Source organism: Mandrillus leucophaeus, unplaced genomic scaffold, assembly GCF_000951045.1.
Source record: "Mandrillus leucophaeus isolate KB7577 unplaced genomic scaffold, Mleu.le_1.0 Scaffold1011, whole genome shotgun sequence".
Classification (NCBI taxonomy): domain Eukaryota; kingdom Metazoa; phylum Chordata; class Mammalia; order Primates; family Cercopithecidae; genus Mandrillus; species Mandrillus leucophaeus.
Window position 1 is genome coordinate 232192 of NW_012098222.1, and position 20681 is coordinate 252872.

The window sequence follows — 20681 nt, forward strand, 5'->3', positions numbered from 1 at the left end:
TGAGTGAACTCCCATTCACAACTGCTTCAAAGAGAATAAAATGCCTAGGAATAGAACTTACAAGGGATGTGAAGGACCTCGTCAAGGAGAACTACAAACCACTCACTGCTCAAGGAAATAAGAGAGGACACAAACAAATGGAAAAACATTCCATGCTCGTGGATAGGAAGAATCAATATTGTGAAAATGGCCATACTGCCCAAAGAAATTTACAGATTCAAGGCTATTCCCATCAAACTACTTTCTTCACAGAATTAGACTTTCTTCACAGTATTAGAAAAATGTACTTTAAATTTCATATGAAACCAAAAAAGAGCCCGTATTGCCACAACAGTCCTAAGCAAAAAGAACAACCTGGCAGCATCATGCTACCTGACTTCAAGCTATACTATGAGGCTATAGGCACCAAAACAGCATGCTACTGGTACCAAAACAGAGATATAGACCAATGGAACATAACAGAGGCCTCAGAAATAACCACACATCTACAACCATCTGATCTTTGACAAACCTGACAAAAACAAGCAATGGGGACAGGATTCCCTGTTTAATAAATGGTGTTGGGAAAATTGGATAGCCATATGCAGAAAACTGAAACTGGATCCCTTCCTTACACCTTATACAAAAATTAACTCAAGGTGGATTAAAGACTTAAAAGTAAGACCTAAAACCACAAAAATCATGGGGAAAAAAAACTAGGCAATACCATTAAGCAAACAGGCATGGGCAGAGACTTCATGACTAAAGCACCAAAATCTATGGCAACAAAAGCCAAAATTGACAAATAGGACTAATTAAGCTAACCAGCTTCTGCACAGCAAAAGAAACTATCATCAGAGTGAACAGGCAACCAACAGAATGGGAGAATATTTCTGCAATCTATCCATCTGGCAAAGGGCTAATACCCAGAATCTACAAAGAACTTAAACAAATTTACAAGAAAAATCCAAACAATCCCATCAAAAAGGGGCCGAAGGATATGAACAGATGCTTCTCAGAGGAAGACATTTATGTGGCCAACAAACATATGAAAAAAGCTCATCATCACTGGTCATTAAAGAAATGCAAATCAAAACCACAAGATACCATCTCATGCCAGTTAGAATGGTGATCATTAAAAAGTCAGGAAACAACAGATGCTGGAGAGGATTTGGAGAAATAGGAACATTTGTACACTGTTGGTGGGAGTGTAAATTAGTTCAACCATTGTGAAAGACAGTGCGGCGATTCCTCAAGGATCTACAACTAGAAATACCATTTGACCTAGCAATCCTATTACTGGATATATACCCAAAGGATTACAAATCATTCTACTAGAAAGATACATGCACTCGTATGTTTACTGCAGCACTATTCACAACAGCAAAGACTTGGAACCAACACAATGCCCCTCAATGATAGACTGGATAAAGAAAATGCAGCACATATACACCATGGAATACTATGCAGCCATAAAAAGGAATGAGTTCACACCTTTGGCAGGGACATGAATGAAGCTGGAAACCATTATTGTCAGCAAACTTACACTAGAACAGAAAACCAAACACCGCATGTTCTCACTCATAAGTAGGAGGTGAACAATGAGACCACATGGACATAGGGAGGGAAACATCACACACCAGGGCCTGTCAAGAGGCGGGGAGACAGGGGAGGGATAGCATTAGGAGAAACACTTAATGTAGATGACGGGTTGATGGATGCGGGAAACCACTATGGATGGCATGTGTATACCTATGTAACAAACCTGCGTGTTCTGCACATGTATCCCAGAATTTAAAGTATAATAAAAATAACTAAATAAATATAAAATAAAATATAGTGTGGGGTAGAAAAAAACTAAATGATGCCCCTTAAAAAAGTAGAAAAGTAAGAAAAAACAAACCCCAAATTAGAAGGAAATAAATATTACAGTTCAGAGCAGAAATAAATAAAATTTAGAGTGAATAAAATAAAATATCAATGAAACAAAAACTTTGTTTTTTTGAAAAGATAAACAAAATTGAAATCCTTTAGCTAGATTAACAAAAAAATGAGTCAAGCCTTAAATAAAATTAGAGACAAAAAGGAGACATTACATCTGATAAGGCAAAAATTCAAAGGACCATCAGAGATTATTATGAGCAACAATATGCCAAAAATTGGAAAACCTGGAAGATACGGATTAATTCCTACACAAATACAACCTAGCAACGTTGAATCATGAAGAAATAGAAAACCTGAACAGACCAACAAATCGCAAGATACATGCAGTAATAAAGAAACTCCCATCAAAGAAAAACTCAAGACCTGATGGCTTCACTGCTGATTTCCACCAAACATCTAAAGAACTAACATCAATTCTTCTCAAGCTATTCCAAAATGTTGAGGAGGATGGAATACTTCCAAACTCATCCTATAAAGCACTATCCTGATACCAAAAACAGACAAAGCTACAATAAAAAAGGAAACATCCCTGATGTTTATAACGATATATTATAAAGATAATTCATCTTGATCAAGTAAGATTCATCTCAGGGATGCAAGGTGGGTTCAACATATGCAAATAAATAAACACGATACACCACATGAATAGACTCAAAAACAAAAATCATGTGATCATTTCAAAATATGACAAAAAGTTATTTGATAAAATGCTACATCCCTTCACAATAAAAACTCTCAACAAACCAGGTATAGAAGGAACATACCTCAAAACAATAAAAGGTTTTATATGCAAAACCCACAGCTAGCATCATACTGAACAGGGAAAAATTAAAAGCCTTTCCTCTAAAATCTGGAATAAGACAAGAATGCCCACTTTCACACTGTTATTCAACATGGTACTAGAAGTCCTAGCCAGAGCAATGAGAAGGGAGAAAGGGCATCCAAATTGAAAAGGAAGAAGTAAAATTGCCCTTGTTTGCAAAAAATATAATCTTATATTTGGGAAAACTTTAAAATGCCAAAAGGTTGTTGGAATGGATAAATAAATTCAGCAAAGATGCAGAATACAAAATCAATGTGTAAAAATCAGTAGTATTTCTCTATGTCAACAGCAAAGTCTAAAAAAGAAATTAAGAAAGCAATCCCATTTACAGTAGCTACAAAAAAACACTTAGAAATAACCTTAAAGAAGTAAAAGATCTCAACAACGAAACTATAAAATGCTTATTAAAAAAATTTAAAAGGACATGAAAATGGAACAATATCCCATGATCATGATTATAAAAATTAATATTGTTAAAATGTTCATACTACCTAAAGAAATCTGCAAAATCAATGCCTATCAAAATACCATTCAGTATTCTCTATGGAAACAGAAACAAAAATTCTAAAAGTTATATGAAACCACACAAGAATCAGAACAGCCAAAGCAACCCTGAGCAAAAAGAACAAAACTGGAGGAATCATATTACCTGACTTCTGTCAGGGAAAATCTGAGTGTTGGGAAAAAAGCTGAGGCAGGGCTTGCATGTCTGAAATAATGTAAAAGAGTCTTGGAACATGTCCAGGGTCCAGGGTCTAAAACCCCTCTTGGCCTTTGGAACACCAAGTTCTGTGCCAAAGGGTGGAAGGCTGCCCTGCCACACTATAATCTAAGTCCAAGGCATAAAACCCCTCGTGGCTTGGATAGAATCCAGGACTCAGGGCATAAAACCCCTAGTGGCCTCTGGAAAGTGTCTAGACTTGGTGGCTCCTTGCTTCTAGCCCTCCCAGGCTCATAGATTGATTGTATCTTAAACTAGAAGAACATGTTTCCCATTATCTCAAGTAGCAGAACATGTTCTGTATGCTTCAAAGAAAATGCTAAACCATCATAGCTATAGATCATGCCCTTGACGCATCGCTACCTTTCAATCTCCACATCCTCACCACCTGTTTCTTTGTTTGATCACCAACAAATAGCATAGGCTCCCAGAGCTTGGGACCTTTGCACCCTCCATACTAGCATTGGCCCCCTGGTCCCACCTTCACTCTTAACTTGTCTTTTTTCAATCCTTTGACTCCGCCAGACTTCGTAGCCCCCATGGCCTGGTGTTGGGTCTTATCATCCCAACACTATCTAAAGAAACCTGCAGAGTCAATGCCTATCAAAATACCATTCTGTATTCTCTACAGAAATAGAAACAAAAACTCTTAAAATTTTTGTGAAACCACACAAGAATCAGAACAGCCAAAGCAACTCTGAGCAAAAAAGAACAAAACCGGAGGACTCATATTACCTGACCTCAAAATATACTACAAAGCTATAATCAAAACAGCATGGCACTGACTTAAAAATGGACATACAGGCCAGTGGAACAGAATACAGATTCCAGAAATAAATTCATGCATTTACAGTCAACTCATTTTCAACAAAGATGCCAAGAGTATACACTGGGGAAAGAATAGTCTCTTCAATAAATGGTGCTAGGAAAAATAAATATCCATGTGAATGTATGAATGAAACTAGAGCCCTATCTCTCACCCTATACAAAAATCAACTCCAGACTGATTAAACATGTAAATGTAAGACCTGAAACCATGAAACATCTAGAAGAAAACATTGAGAAAACACTTCAAAACACTGGTCTAGCCAAAACGTTCTTGCATAAGACCTCAAATGCACAAGTAATCAAAGCAAAAACTGACAAATGGGATTATATCAAGCTAAAAAGCTTCTATATAGCAAAGGGAAAAATTAACAAAGTGAAGAGACAATCTATGCAATCAGAGAAAGTATTTTCAAACTATTCATCCATTAAGAAATTAATAGAATATATAAGGAACTCAAACAACTCAATGAACAAAAAATCAAATAATCAGATTACAAAATGGACAAAAGATCTGGACAGACATTTCTTCAAAGAAGATATCCAAATGGCCAACAGGTAAATGAAAAAATTATCAACATCACTAGTCATTAGAAAAATGCACATCAAAACCACAATGAGATATCATCTCCCCCAGTTAAAATGGCTATTATCAAAAAGATAATAACAAATGCTGGCAAGGGCATGGAGAAATGGAAACACTCTATATATTCTTTGTAGGAATGTAAATTAGCACAGCCACTATGGAAAACAGTATGAAGGTTCCTCAAAAAACTAAAACCAGAACTACCGTGTGATCCGGCAATCTCACTGCTGAATAGATATCCAACATCTGTATTATCTTGAGGTTCACATCTATGTCTTCCAATTAGAACTGGTTAAATTCTACTGGTTCTCCGTAAGCTGAGAAATTGTGAATAGCATCCTGAATGTTGTGCATGTTGTGTTTTGTGTAGACTGTGGGTTGCCATAATCCTTGGGAGAATGTTGATGTTTTGGATTCTGCAGAAAATCAAGCTGGTTAGGTTGAGACTGCAAGTTCCATCTCTCCTACATGTGGCAGTTCCAAGCTGTGCTCAGTTCATATAGCTCTGTTACAGTGTTTTGGGACTTTCCACACATGTGTAGCTCAAGGTGAGCATAAGACTTTGGTGGTTTCATGCTCAGAATTAGCAGATCCCTTCTCCAGCTCACTCTGCTCTAGAATCCTTTCCAGCTCCACCGGGCTCTTTTCTGGTTCCTCTACCTAGAAAGACGGGGTTTCCAGGAAAGTTCTAACCACTGGCCCCACTGTGTTGCTTTGTGTGGGCGCACCCTGGAGGCAAATCCATAGAAGACAGAAAATTGACCTCTGCATATTCACTGCTCCAAGTTTTTCTCCAGTCCACTCTCTGCCTCCTTTCATTTACTTCCCAGGGTCTTTGGGTAATCATACTTTGTATGTGTCCAGAGTTTTAATCTGTGATCTGGGAAGGATATCCTGCAGTGGGTCTGCCACCACAGTGGAGCTGGAATTTCTAAGTCCTTTTCCAGAGTCCCTGTATCTCTCCCAAAATCCATCATCTCTTCACCCATTACGTACATTTTTTGCCCATAGATTTAAAAAGTTAACATACTTATTTTAAAGTCTTTGTAGGCTAGCTCCAAAATCTGGGTCTATTCTGGTCTGTTTCTATGTACTGAGTTCTCTAAACTGTGGGTCAACTGTTACCATTTACTCATACGGCTAGTAATTTTTCATCACACACTGAATATCTGGGATCTGTTCTAGGAAAAGCCACGGAAATTGAATCTCAGTTATCTCAAGAGTCAAATCTGTTCCAGTTCCTGCCAGAGTTTTAATTGTTCTTCAGTGCCTTCAAACAATTGTTTTTTAATGTCTCAGTTTCTAACTGTTCAGTAATTTAGTATGATGCAAGCTATGCCACTACCATTAAAAACAATATCATCTTTCAGGACTTAAGAAAGCTTCCTTCCTATTTTCCATCTCCCCTTGGAATCTGGCAAACAGTGTTTGAACTTTTCTGAAGAAACTACCCTGAAATATTGCTCATTGCCCTCTCACTCCCTCATCCACACAAGCGAAAACAAAGCGAGGACAGCACAGCCTGGCCAAGGGCCTGTGGCAGTGCTGTTCCCAAGCTGTAGACAGTTCTTTCTCCTCCACTGTGCCATCTCACTACAGCACACGACCGTCAAACACTGATCATGTACTGATGCAGACGTACTACATGCCTTGCCTTGTGTCCTCAGAGCATCTTAACACAGAAATCCGTAACACAACCTCCATAACATCCAGAACATCTTAACATGGAAATCCATTAACATGAGGCAGACAGCCCCAAATGCTGGGAGAGAGAACATAAAAAACTGCTGTGGTGATTCAAAGAAACCAACTCCTGCTGGTCAGACTAACAGGAATTTCACAGAGGAGGAAGGAATGCAGAAAGTGGACCCTCACTGCTCATGCAGGCAGAGACATTTATGTGTCTGTCTCCTTTTGCTTCAGCTGTGTCATTGGAGTGCAGGTGGTAGTGGCTGTTAGTATACCAAGCCTTCTACATAAAGTGTGTCCTGCAGATGAGCTGCACTGGTATCCTCAGTCCGTGTCAGCAAGGCTCACTGATGAAAACAAGCATCTCAGCAAGCTCACTAAGTGTTCTACGTGCATGTGAAAGCGTGAAGGGCACCAACACGAAGCACTGTGTCTTTTACAAGAACGACTGTAAGACCTCCCTTCTCTCTGTCCACGCACTCATACATGCAGTAGAGGGAAAGGGGCACAGGGAGAACCACAGGTAACATGGACTGAGCTTCTGCCACTGTGCACCTCATGTGTGTTCTGCCACCTTACACCCATCCGCCCTTGAGTTAGTCATTTCCATTCTGAAGATAAGGAAGTTGAAGGTCAAAGAGGTTAAATAAGTGGCCTAAGATAACAAGAAAAGTGGCAGAACCTGAATTTGAAGCCATATCTGGCTGATGCCAAACCTGTGCCATGCTTTCCGTTGCACTGTACTGCCTATCCCTGGTCTGGGACTCAGGAGAGGCAGGTACTGGTGTGGTTCTGCCACTAACTAGTTCACTGATCTTGGTTAATTCTTTTATCTTTCTAGAACACAGATCTTCATGTATCAGTTGATGAAGGTGGAACTACTGAAAGTTCACAAATGAAGGAATAGCGTTGCTTCAGGAAAATGGCTGATGGAACCAGCCTTCAGATTGAGTGTTGGAGCCCCTGCTGTGTTACAGAAAAATAATTAGAAAACCAGGAGTGCAGCAAAGTGTGAGACAAAGAGTTCAGGACAGATGTGAGGGCACCTGGGTTCTAGTCCCTCCTCTACCATTTGATAGCTGTGAGCCTCAGCTGCTTCACCTATAAAATGGACATAAATGATCTTTCTAGCTATCTCTCATATGTTTGACTGGTTCCAATGAGATTATGTACGAAAATATTCTCGGAGATGTCATGAAGTAATCTATTAACACAGGCATTTATCTGTCTGCCTTCATTTTCACAGCATGATTTAGGTATTTCTAAACTAACAAATCAAGGAATATGACTGTGATCTGTGTGCCATGGTGGCAACTGAGTACCAGCTCTGGTCAAGCCCATCCCCTCTGCACATTTGCCGGCCCTTACACTGGGAATTACAGGTGATAAAACTGGTGCAGGCTCTGCCCCTGTGAGACATCCAGTGGTGTCAGAGAAGCAGAGGTCATGGTTCCAGAGCAAGGAGTCCCTTGTGAAACCATCTGTGGTGATGGACATGCTGCCTATCTTTGCTAGTCACTTTGCTGGCTACTATAACTGAGAAACTGAACTCGAAATTTAATTTAATTTTAATTAGTTTAAATTTAAATAGCCATGACTGCAGCTATTGGGGAGCAGCACAGCTTAGAATTCAACTGAGCTGTGGATCTGTTCATCAATCTTAAGGTTTCATAGCTGTCCTCTTAAGGCCAACACATAAACTGACTTTGTTATTTGCAGTTCTGAAACTCTAGCCACTAATCCTTTTTTCCCCAAAATCAAACAAAATTTTCATGGCATGATTTTCTATAATGGTAGGTTTCTTAGGAATCCAATTATCACTTTGTAGCAACATAAATAAAACCAATAAAATGTGAAGGCTACATAAACAAAAAATTAAATTTTGTTATGTATGTTTGCTAACCTGAAAGATACAATATTTTATGTCCTTCTCTTTGAAATTTAAAAAAAATCAGGGACTGAAAAGAACAAGACCTTGTGGGGGTCACTCCCCGCACTGGCTGTAGTGGTCCCCTACCTTGCATGTCCTGCTTTCTGGCTGGCGTGCTGGTGCGAGCAGAGACACCCCTGAGGTGCAAGGATGGGCCAGATGGGCGGCACATGGTGAGACACAGGGGGTCCAGATGCAGGTTCTCGTTCTTGGGGGAGGTGCTGATGGGAGCGGCTGGGCTCAGCTGCAGAAGAGCAGGGGCCGTGACTGGCTGAGGAAATGTTTCCCAGGGAGCCTGTGAATGAAACAGGAAGGAAAGGCATCCTTGTCCTAAAGTGGGCTGCTAGAGGCAGAAACACATGCAGGCAGAGGTGATAATCCAGCCCCAGCACCCTTCCTCTCACACGCCCGCCCCTGTGTCCTCCCAGAGGAGGGCTGGGGCCTCCTGGCTATCCTGGCTGAGGAGCAGATGCTCTGCCTCTTTCCTACCCTACAGCAGCCTGGAAGCCTCATAGTGCCCTGGGCCATGACTGTGCCACTCCCAGATGGTGTGACTCCCCACAGTCCAGGAGTGTGGTCCAGGCTCCCAGGCAAGACAGCTCTTGCAGTGGTGAGTGCCACCACCTCCCTCCTCCACGGTGGCTCCTCTATCATGGCCTCCCTCAAAGCTAAGGCTGTCTGGGTCAAGTGAGGCTTGCCAACTGAAGCCGCATTCTTGGAAACCCCGCTTTCCTGCCTGTCCTTCCACAGCATCTCAGACTCCTGATGTGTTGGCAAGGAAGACAGGTATCATGGACAGGTGGTACTTTGCTGCACCCCAAGCCCAGCACACTGTTCATCTGACTTGCTCCCTAGGACCTGTCCACACTCCTCAACAGAACCTACAAGGCCTTTCGCAGTCTGACCTGTTTCCTGCTTTCCTACACCCACAACCAAGGTATATGGCAGCATTGGTTATCCTGCACACACCACCCTCTTTCAGGCTTCTTTGTTTTGGCTTATGCTGTTCCTTCTGCCTGGATTTCACTTCTGCTCAAACTCACATGCAGACTTTAAGACCCTGCTCAAATATCATATTCTCTCTGAAACTTCCTGGACCAGCTTTCTTCTGGGTGTCACAGCACTTGGCCCATGTTCCCATTATATGCATGATCCCATCATAGGCACTTCCTTGCCCAGTCCATGGGTTTTTGAGAACCGCAACTGATGTTGTTACCTCCACGGCCCAAGCATTCACCTAACAGAGGCCAGGTACGTAGACAGTTTTTAGTTTGTGTTTGCAGAATAAATAAAAACATACTTTCAGCAATAAAAAATCCCAACAGCAAAACTTGTTCAAAATAAATGAAGGTCTACAGGTGTAATTTCAAATGATGTGATCGCTAGTGGGGTTATGTTTGGGTGGTGTTGATGGTGGCCTTCTAAGCGTTCTTCAAGTCATATCAGAGGGGACAGAGTTCTCTTTCTGCCTCCCTGATATCTGGCCTATTTCTGGCTGTGCCACCTCATGGCCTGTAGCAGGAACCCCAGCTGGCTAATGCCCCTGAGTGTCTGCTGCTCTCCAGCTGTTTCTGATGCTGGGCAAGACAAGTTCTGCCAGTGAGCAACAGAAACATCTGACAGGGCTCTGGGAAAGATAGCTCCACTGACAGCTATGTGCACTCCAAGATGAGCTCCCATGCAGGTCTCCTGGTGAGTGGGATGTCTGCTAACAGAATCAATGGCCTTGCAGCTCCAAAAGACCTGCAAGATGAATGCTCTACCAGTGGAGGAGAAAGAGTCTATGCTAGGGGGCCAAGCAGCCACGGCACCAAGGATGAACGCAGCTGCTGCCCAGGAAGGGTGCAACAGGAAGCTCTGCCGAGCCTCTGCTCCTGCCATCTTGTTGGATCTGCTTCCTCTGCCTTCAATGGAGCTATTCTTCAGGATTCCGCTCTAGACCCTCCTCAGCCTCACCCTGACTCTGGATACTGCAGGATGATCCTGTCCTCCCACAGCCCCTGGTACCACCTAAGGGATGGCAACGCTAAAATCTGAACCTGCAGCTCAGGCCTTTCTGGGGCTCCCTGCTGCAAGGCAGACACCCCAAAAGCAGGTGTCCCCGATGCTCCAAGTGAGCCCCTTGCATGCCTGTGTTCCCTCTAGGTGAGGCACATCAGCATGACTGTCCACTCCACTCTCCAAGTCAGAGCCCAGGCATCACTGTGACTCTTCACTGTTTCTCACCAACCATGTCCTGTCTTTACGGCATTGCTCATGGAAAGCTCTTCCACAGTGCCCTGCATCCTTAAGATGACTCACAAAGCATTCTCTCTCTTTCTAAAACCATATTTCTGTTTATTTCTTCAACCAGTTTCTTGCCAGTAATTGCTCGTGTTTCAAATGGAATTCTTGTAAAACACCAACCTGTCTCTCATCGCCCCATACATTCAGCTCGAAACTCAGTGAGGGCAGAGATTTCATCTCTTTTGAAATGGTTTTGTTCTCAGAATCAAGCCCAGTGTGTGATACAACCAGTACGCGTTGATCAAACAAAGGATGTAGCATAGTAAGGAACTACTCCCCTGGTGACAGTCACTGCTCCTCATTGCCCTCCCAATAAAGTCCAGGCACCTCAGTCTGGTAGGAAAGGCCACTTTTCCACAACCCACTCACCCTGTCCTGTCACCCCAAGCATCCTTCATGCCCCCAGTTGTATGTGTGGGCTGTGAGGATGAAAGAGTGACCCACCCTCACCTCCACAGCCCCTGTCTAGCACTCAGGCAGTAGAGTCCTATCCATGACCCAGAGTCCATTTATATGCAGACCTGGGGGTCTAGCAGCACCAAGTCATGGCTATAAAACCGATCAGCTCTCTCAAAAGGCCTATAGCTCCAGAAACATCCTTTCAAAGCAGTTCTGACAATAAACGTTGCCTGAAGAGTTCTTAAAATCAGACTGCTGTGTTTTGTCCCAGAGTTTCTGATTCAGTAAGTCTGGACTGGGGTGCAGACTGACTTACAAGAATGAACTACTTACTGACATTCTTACAAGAATGTGCAGGTCTAACAAGTTCCCAGGTTATCCTGATGCTGATGAGCTAAGAATGGTTTTTACATTTTCAAAGGATTGTAACATTTAAAAAAAACAGGAATATAAAATAGAGACTATATGTGACCTTCAAAATCTAAAATATGTACAGGAAGTATCTGCTGAGCCCTAGACCCTTGCTACTCAAAATGAAGCTTTTCTTTTCAATTTTACCCTCCCAAAAAAGTGGGAAAGAGTGGCGCTTCCAAAAGACACTAATGCCTGGGTCCACCACTCAAAGATTTCTAGGTAACTCACTTGGCACAGGTCCTTGGCATCAACATTTTTAAAATGTCCCTCAATTCTGATGTGCAACCAGGTTCAAGAATGACCAATTTAGACCATATACCTGCCTCAGGAAAAAAAAAAGAAAAAAGCCTGCTCCTTAACCTTCCTGGTGAGTAGAGGATGAGCCCGAACACATGTGAAGGAGCATTTCTGCAACTTAAAACTCATTTTTAAAAGCTGAACTACTCTTTTGTGAAGGTTATTAAAACCCAAGCATAACTCTGTATTTGCTCCTTTCACCTGTCCCCTCCTAAGTGATTATAAATCAGTAAGATTCACAAAGCACCCCTAAACAAACCCACCAAGGGTCAAGTGCAACTGTGCCAGGCGGTCTGAAGTAGGTGGGCCAGAACAGCCAGAGATGGACCAGTAGAGGGCGACGGAGAGGTCTTCCCTAGGGGTGGCTGAGAGGCGACAGGGCAAAGGTGCAGAGAGGTCAGGGAAGGGGGAGAGGTGGAGGACTGAGGATGGTACTGATATCGAGGTATCAGAAGAAACACCCAGAACACCTTTAGCTTCATCACAAGCCCAGCACTTCTTGGCAGTGTTGGCAGCTAGAGCTGCCCTCCTTGCTGGAGATCGGAGGGCCTCATCTCAGCCCCTCCTGAGACAGGGCTGTGTGTGCTCCCATACCTGTGCTTTCCTCAACCTGCCTGAAGCCGCAGATCTGACAGATGCTCTGGACCCACTCGTTCATGTCCTCCCTGGTCTCAGCCACCAGGTAAAAGGTACGCTCACTGGTCTTGATGTCAAACATGTAGCCCTTCTGAATCTCCTTCTTGTTGAAGTTCAGAGTCACACCAACATCCAGCTGCTCACAGAGGTTCAGGTTGATGGTGCGCAGGGGATTCTTGGAGCCATCATTCTTGTAGTATTCCAGAACATCTGGGTCACTGCTAGTCTGGCCCCTCCGCAGGATAAACCAGCGTTTCCTCCAGGCCTAAATCCCACCAGGAAGGAGTAAGAAGAGGGGAAACATTCATTTGTTATTACCAAGCTTTTAACGGATCTAAGACATCACTAAGTTGAGGACGGGACTTGGACCTGCACTCAGCCTATGTCTCCCTTTCGGATTTCCCCAGAGTTTCAAAGGTGGAGAGTGACTTTGAATGCACTTTACCACAGCATCTCACTATGTCAACAGAGTCTCATCACTACAAAATAACAGGTGCATTTCTACACTTTAGAGCAGGAGGTTGGGTGAGAACACTTTATAGCAACAATGTCATTAGGCCAGAACACTGACCTCAGTGCATAGCACCTTTAGACAGAGCAGAACTCTCAAAGCCACAACATCTTAGTTTATAGATGGGGACCTCCACTAAGCATGGTGAGTTGAAGCAACAGTGTCAGAAGCAGAAGTATTAGCAGTAAACAAGTAGCAGAAAAACATGTTTCCCAACTTTTAGTAAAATGTGCTTTTTACCATATCATGATGCTTTAGAAGAGTCACAGAAAAACCCTTCTAAAACTTCTCAAGCACAGGACATCAGGATGCTTCTTTTTTAAGGGACACAGACTTACTCTGTCACTCAGGCTGGAGTGCAGTGGTGGCACAGTCAGAGCTCACTGCACCCTCTAATTCCTGAGCTTAGGTAATCCTCCCACTTCAGCCTCCTAAGTAGCTGGGACTAGAGCACACGCCACCATATATTATATTTTTCTGCAGAGATGGGGTCTCGCTATGTTGCCTACACTCATCCTGAACTCCTGGCCTCATGTGATCCTCCTGCTGCTGCCTCCCAAAGCACTGAGAGGCTTTTTTTTCATCTTGTTCACTGCTGTATCCCTAGTACTTATAATAGTGTCTTGTACATGTTAAGTCCTCAGTATGTATTAGTGATCAGATAAACTCCTTACACTACTCCACCCCATAGAATTGAATGCATGATTACATTTTCTCTCAGGCTCTCTTCTTCCATCTCTTCAACAAGACTGAGTGATCCATGAGCAGACACCACACACAGGGATAAAAAACTACCCATGGTAGAGAACTGTGGATGAGTCTATGCTTCTCCACTGGCTCCAGGTGTGACTTTCCAGTAAGCCATTTACCTCTTTGGAGCTTGTCTCAGCTACTGGAATCACCACCACCACCACCACCCTGAGTACCTCATAGTTTTATTATGCAAATAAACCCAAACCACTTGGTATACAACCCTGAAGGACTACAGACACCAAGCATCGGGTTATTATCACAACTCTTTAGAACCCAGAAGACCTACACTCTAGGACTCCTACCACCTTTTCCCACTCACCTTTTATCCCTGTTATTCTCCCCCTTATCAAACTTCCTTTCCATGGCTCTAATATAATCACACCCTTGCTTCTGTCTCCATTCCTCTTATTTATCTGGCAAAACCACAGCCCCTGGCTAAGCCTAATGCTTTGCCTACTCCACCTGTTCCCATTCAGCTGTGAACAGCTGGAGAGAATTACATAACCATGCTGCCTGGTCTCACTTTAACTTCAAGGGGCCCTCATGTGGCCCAACGTCCTACCATATTTACCTAGTTCATGGCTTTCTTCTCCTGCTGTTTTGCAACAACTTCTCAACTTCTCTCCCTTTAAACCTCCAACACCCCTATTTCTTTGTTTCTTATTCCATGAGAAAATATAAGCAATGCAAAGGGAATCTGCCTCCACACCCACCAGCCTGCCGGTGCCTATAGCCCTGGACCTTGTCACTGGGGAGCACAGAGTCTTCATCCATACTAAGGCCAACCTTCTTGCATTTGTGAACACCCTCTCGCTCACAAATGGACATCACCCCAACAGTTCTCCACCTCTACTAGGATCATTCCCATCAAGACACAAACTTCTCCCATCTTAGAAAAAAACTAAAAGTTTGGCTTTAGCCCACATTCTCTTCCAACTATGGCCCAGTTTTTCTACCCTCTTTACCTTAAAACTCTGAAGAGTTTCCTCACTGCTAATCTTCATTTCCTCTTCTCCTGTTTTGTGACATCACTCTAATCAGGCTGTTCCCTTTCTGCACCACTAAAATGACTCAGGGAAGGTCCCAAAGACTTCATTGCTGCTATATCAACTCCTGGGCCTCACTTAATCTCCCAGCCCAATAAGCCTTGGATTGAAAAAGATTAAAGATTGAGGCACAGCCAGACAGGATAGAGTTGAGGAACATAAAAATAAGTGCCACTTATTTACAGTCACCTGAAGTCTTGCCCAGGCTGCTGCCTTCACGATTCTGTGTGTGCGTGGTGCAGGTGCATGTATATTATGAGCATAGCAAGTGTACTGTTACTACTCTAGCTGGCGTTTACTCTCATATATTGTGAGGGTTTTTATGCTACCGCATTATTTCAATTTTGTGTAAATTATGCAGCTGTATTTCCATATATTAAGTTTATATGTTCACCTTAAATTCTGTGGTCTTGCTATATTCACCTAGTTCTGGGAAGGTTTTTTGAAGTAGATTTCTTAGAAGTTCCTGTATATCCAATCATGCCTTTTGAGAATAAAGACAATTTTACTTCATCTTTTACAATCTCTATGACTTTCATTTCTTTTTAATGCTGGTTACACTGACTAGACCCTTTGGTACAACACTACATAAAAGTCATATGCACAGACATCCTTGCTTTGTTCATGATCTTAGGGCAAAACGTTCAGTATTTTATGATTAAGAATGATGTCAGCTGTAGGTTCTTCATAGATACAACTAATTTTCTATGGTTTGTTGAAATTTGGTCAAATACTTTTTTGCGTCTATTCAGACGATCAAGTGATTTTTCTTCTTTATTCTCTTACTGTGATGAACTGCACTGGCCTGTTTTTAAATGTTAAGCCAACTTTGCATTCATTCTATAAACGCCTTGGTCATAAAGTGGCAAAGCAAGACTTCAAGCCCAGCAGCCTGGCTTCATGGGCTCTGCTTGTTCTCTCACCAATATTGCTTTACGTGTAGAATTTGGGCTGAGGCTAGGGGAGAGGGAACAGTGATGATGACAGCTCTGCAAAGATAGTTGGGTGGATAATGGAATACAGTTTCCCAAATCTGTAAGCAGATCCTTGAAAGCTGTGGATTGCTCAGCTCCAGTCTTCATCCTCCCAACACTTTCTTCCAGTGCCTGTAATTTACTGGAAATCCTTCTGCATCCATGTTGTGTATCAATATCATTATACTCCCCAGAAGCACACTGCTGAAGTATTTCTTTTAGCATTTCTCATATTGTGGGTTGTCTGGTAACATACGGTCTTAGTTTGTTGTTGCTGTTGTTTTCTATCTGATGCTCTGACAGTGTGTTGGTTTTGCCTTCATATTTTAAAACAGAATTTTCCACTGGAGAATCTAGGATGATGGCACCACAGACTGTGTCATGGCCTGTGTTCTCCATGTCTTCATTTCCTCACATGAGAAATGAGGACAACACTGTGCCTATGCTATCAGGCTGTTCTAAGGATATGAAGTGACTCAGCTAAAAGCCTTGGTACTGTGCCTCACAGCTAGCAAATATTCAATGAACACTTAAAGAAAAACAAATGTGTGCCTACAGTGATCAGACTCTGTTAGGCAGACTACATATAGGATAAAAGCCACAGGTCATGGTTTCCAAGAGCCTGAAATATTTCTTTTAGCATTTCTTATATTGCATGCTTTCTGATAACACCCTTCTTAGCTTTTTAAAAAATGTGACAATGTTTTTATAGTATCTTCACTTAAAAAGAAAATTGCACTGGGTGTAGAATCTCAGATGATGGTTTTCTTCCTCCAAGGCTGTTGACACGTCAGTGCACTGTCTTCTGGCCTCCACTGTTTCTGATAAAAGCTGACTGTCAATCTGGTACAGTGTGGGTTACCCCTCTGGCTACTTTTTTGTTTGTTTTTTGTTTTGAGACAGAGTCTTGCTCGGTTGCCCAGGCTGGAGTGCAGTGGTGCAATCTTGGCTCACTGCAACCTCCACCTCCTGGGCTCAAGCGATTCTCCTGCCTCGTTTTCCTTACCTTTGTCTTCAGCGATTTGATCATGATGAGCTTAGGTACATTCTCCTTTGTGTTTATCCTGCTTGGAATCAGCTGAACTTCTAGGAGCTGTGGACTACTGTTTATGATCAAATTTGGCAAAACTTCAGCTAAATTTTCTTCAAATATTTTTTCTCTCCTCTCCCTCAACCTCTTTCTGGAACTTCAGTTAAACATATGTTCAATTTCACGATACCATCTCACAAAGTGGCTATTCATTTTTCAATTCATTTTTTTCAAGCAGGATAAATAGCATGAAGACAGACAATAGAAATAAACCCAAGTATGTCAGTAATTACATATCCAAATATGACAATAATCACAGCAGCCTGGGGGAGACTGCAAGATGACCTGGGCAAGGAAGGTCTCTTCGAGGTAGTGACATTTTATAACAGCAATCACTTCTACAGAGCCTTACTACACACTGAGCACCATTCCAAATGCTAAATATGTGCGTGTATGTACACATATATACGAATTTATTTATCCTCACAGCCTAGTCAAATAGATATTACTACTCCAATGCACAGTTTAAGAATTGGGATGCAGAGAAGTAACTTGCCCAAGGGTCACAGAGCCAGTAAGTGGTAGAGCCAAAATTTGAAACCAGAGCACATGCTCTCAATCACCTTACAACACTGCTTGAAAATACCCGCTGAACTAGAAGAATGAGAAGGAGCCAGGCATGTGAAAGTGGTGGAGGAAGCTGCTGCATCCCAGGAAGAGGGAACTGCAAGTGCAAAGGCCCTAAGTGGGGAAGAACTTGGCTCTTTCCAAAGCGAGAAAGGGGCCACTGTGGCTAAATGACAGTGAGAGATGGGAGAATGTGGCACGGGAAATTTGGAAGGTAGCACATGCCACACTAAGCAGTTTATTTCATGGCTAACTCTACCTCAGGGACTGAGCTCCATGCCTTGTATCAACCTTACATTATACAATTTCTTAATACAACAGTCACCTGTGATACATATTATTTGCACACCACATTTTGTAGAAAGTGAAGCTTCATTCACTAAGTAGATTTGCCTATAATGCAAAGCTATTAGGTAGAGCCACAATTCAAACTACGTGGGACCACCTGCAAAATTCAGGCCACAACCACACAAGACATCAGGTCAAGCTAAATACAACCATTTGTCCAAGAATCATCTCCACCTCCCTAGAGAAGCACCTGGCTATGAACAGAAGATGCACACAGACTTCTAAGAGACTTCTGAATAAGGTGACTGTGAGGGAAATGCTTTGTGCTATGGAACTTCAGATCAGGATTACCTTTATTCTGAATTTGGCTTTGTCCCAGAAAGCCAGAGTTTCTTGTTAATTTCTTCCTTTGTCTACCTCTTGGTTCTAAAACTGCATCTGTATTTCAGATTTATGTCAATATTTAATATTTACTGCCGCTGGAGTTGCCTCCTTTCAGGGCCTCAGTTGAGCCCTGCTAACCTGTATTGATCTGTGGCATTTGTCTCTACCTCAGGCCAGCAGAATGCAGTCTAATGGCTAAGGATCCTCATAAAAAGGGACAATGACCAGCGGAAGGTAAAACGGAGAAAGAGGCCACTGGGAAGTTTAAACATGGTGCAGAACCCACCACAGCACAGCAAAGCGGCTGTAGCCAGACCGCCTCTCTAGATTCTGCCTCTCTGGGCAGGGCATCTCTGAAAGGCAGCATCCCCCAGTCAGGGGCTTATAGATAAAACTCCCATCTCCCTGGGACAGAGCACCTGGAGGAAGGGGCAGCTGTGGGCACAGCTTCAGCAGACTTAAACGTTCGGCCTGTGGCTTTGAAGAGCACAGTGTATCTCCCGGCACAGCGCCCAAGCTCTGCTAAGGGACAGACTGCCTCCTCAAGTGGGTCCCTGACCCCTGTCCCTCCTGACTGGGAGATATCTCCCAGCAGGGGTTGACAGACAACTCATACAGGAGAGCTCCAGCTGGCATCTGGCAGGTGCCCCTCCGGGACAAAGCTTCCAGAGGAAAGAGCAGGCAGCAATTTTTGCTGTTCTGCAGCCTCCACTGGTGATACCCAGGCAAACAGCGTCTGGAGTGGACTTCCAGCAAACTCCAGCAGACCTGCAGAAGAGAAGCCTGACTATCAGAAGGAAAACTAACAAACAGAAAGCAATAGCACCAACATCAACAAAAAGGACACCCACACAAAAACTCCATCCAAATATCACCAACATCAAAGACCAAAAATAGACAAATCCACAAAGATGAGGAAACACCAGGGCAAAAAAGCTGAAAATTCCAAAATCCAGAATGCGTCTTCTCCTCCAAAAGATCACAACTCCTTGCCAGCAAGGGAACAAAATTGGATGGAGAATGAGTTTGACGAACTGACAGAAGTAGGCTTCAGAAAGGGGGTAAAAACAAACTCCTCCGAGCTAAAGGAGTACATTCTAACCCAATGCAAGGAAACTAAGAACCCTGATAAATGGTTACAGGAACTGCTAACTAGGATAACCAGCTTAGAGAAGAACATACATGACTTGATCAAGCTGAAAGCGACAGCACGAGAACTTCGTGAAAAATAAACAAGTGTCAATAGCCAAATTGATCAAGCAGAAGAAAGGATATCAGAGATTAAAGATTAACTTAATGAAATAAAGTGTGAAGACAAGATTAGAGAAAAAAATGTAAAGGAATAGACAAAGCCTCAAAGAAATATGGGACTATGTGAAAAGGTCAAATCTACATTTGAGGTATACGTGAAAATGACGGGGAGAATGGAACCAAATTGGAAAACACTCTTAAAGATATTTATTATCCAGGAGAACTTTCCAAACCTAGAAAGACAAGCCAATATTCAAATTCAAGAGATACAGAGAACACCACCAAGCTACTCCTCAAGAAGAGCAACCTCAAGACACATAATTGTCAGATTCACCAAGTTTGAAATGAAGGAAAAAAATGGTAAGCGCAGGCAGAAAGAAAGGTCAGGTTACCCACAAAGAGAAGCCATCAGACTAAAAGCACATCTCTCTGCAGAAACCCTACAAGCCAGAAGAGAGTGAGGGTCAATATTCAACAGTCTTTTTTTTTTTAATTATACTTTAAGTTCTATGGTACATGTGCACAACATGCAGGTTACATATGTACACATGTGCCACGCTGGTATGCTGTACCCGTTAACTCATCATTCACATTAGGTATATCTCCTAATGTTATCCCTCCCCCCTCCCCCTACCCTACAACAGGCCACAGTGTGTGATGTTCCCCACCCTGTGTCCAAGTGTTCTCATTGTTCAATTCCCACCTATGAGTGAGAACATGTGGTGTCTGGTTTTCCGTCCTTGCAATAGTTTGCTGAGAATGATGGATTCCACCTTCATCCATGTCCCTACAAAGGACATGAACTCATCCTTTTTTATGGCTGTATAGTATTCCATGGTGTATATGCACCACATTTTCTTAATCCAGTCTATCATTGACAGACATTTGGGTTGGTTCCAAGTTTTTGCTATTGTGAATAGTGCCGCAATAAACATAAGTGTGCATGTGTCCTTATAGCAGCATGATTTATAATCCTTTGGGTATATGTCCAGTAATGGGATGGCTGGGTCAAATGGTATTTCTAGTTCTAGATCCTTGAGGAATCGTCACACCATCTGCCACAATGGTTGAATTAGTTTACAGTCCCACCAACATTGTAAAAGCATTCCTATTTCTCCACATCCTCTCCAGCACCTGTTGTTTCCTGACTTTTTAATGATCACCATTCTAACTGATGTGAGATGGTATCTCATTGTGGTTTTGATTCGCATTTCTCTAATGGCCAGTGATGCTGAACATTTTTTCATGTGTCTGTTGGCTGCACAAATGTCTTCTTTTGAGAAGCGTC

The 20681-nt window shown here is 42.7% G+C and overlaps 1 protein-coding gene across 1 annotated transcript in view; it reads right to left on the bottom strand.

The window, feature by feature from the left end:
- The window catches only part of GAB4 (GRB2-associated binding protein family, member 4), a 56264-nt gene that overhangs the window by 23279 nt on the left and 12304 nt on the right, over positions 1–20681 (bottom strand). The window contains exons 4-5 of the mRNA XM_011975866.1: positions 12488–12794; positions 8585–8792 (exon numbers count right to left, since the gene is read on the bottom strand). Coding sequence (XP_011831256.1) covers positions 8585–8792; positions 12488–12794 — 515 coding nt within the window. The remainder of the gene's footprint in view (positions 1–8584; positions 8793–12487; positions 12795–20681) is intronic.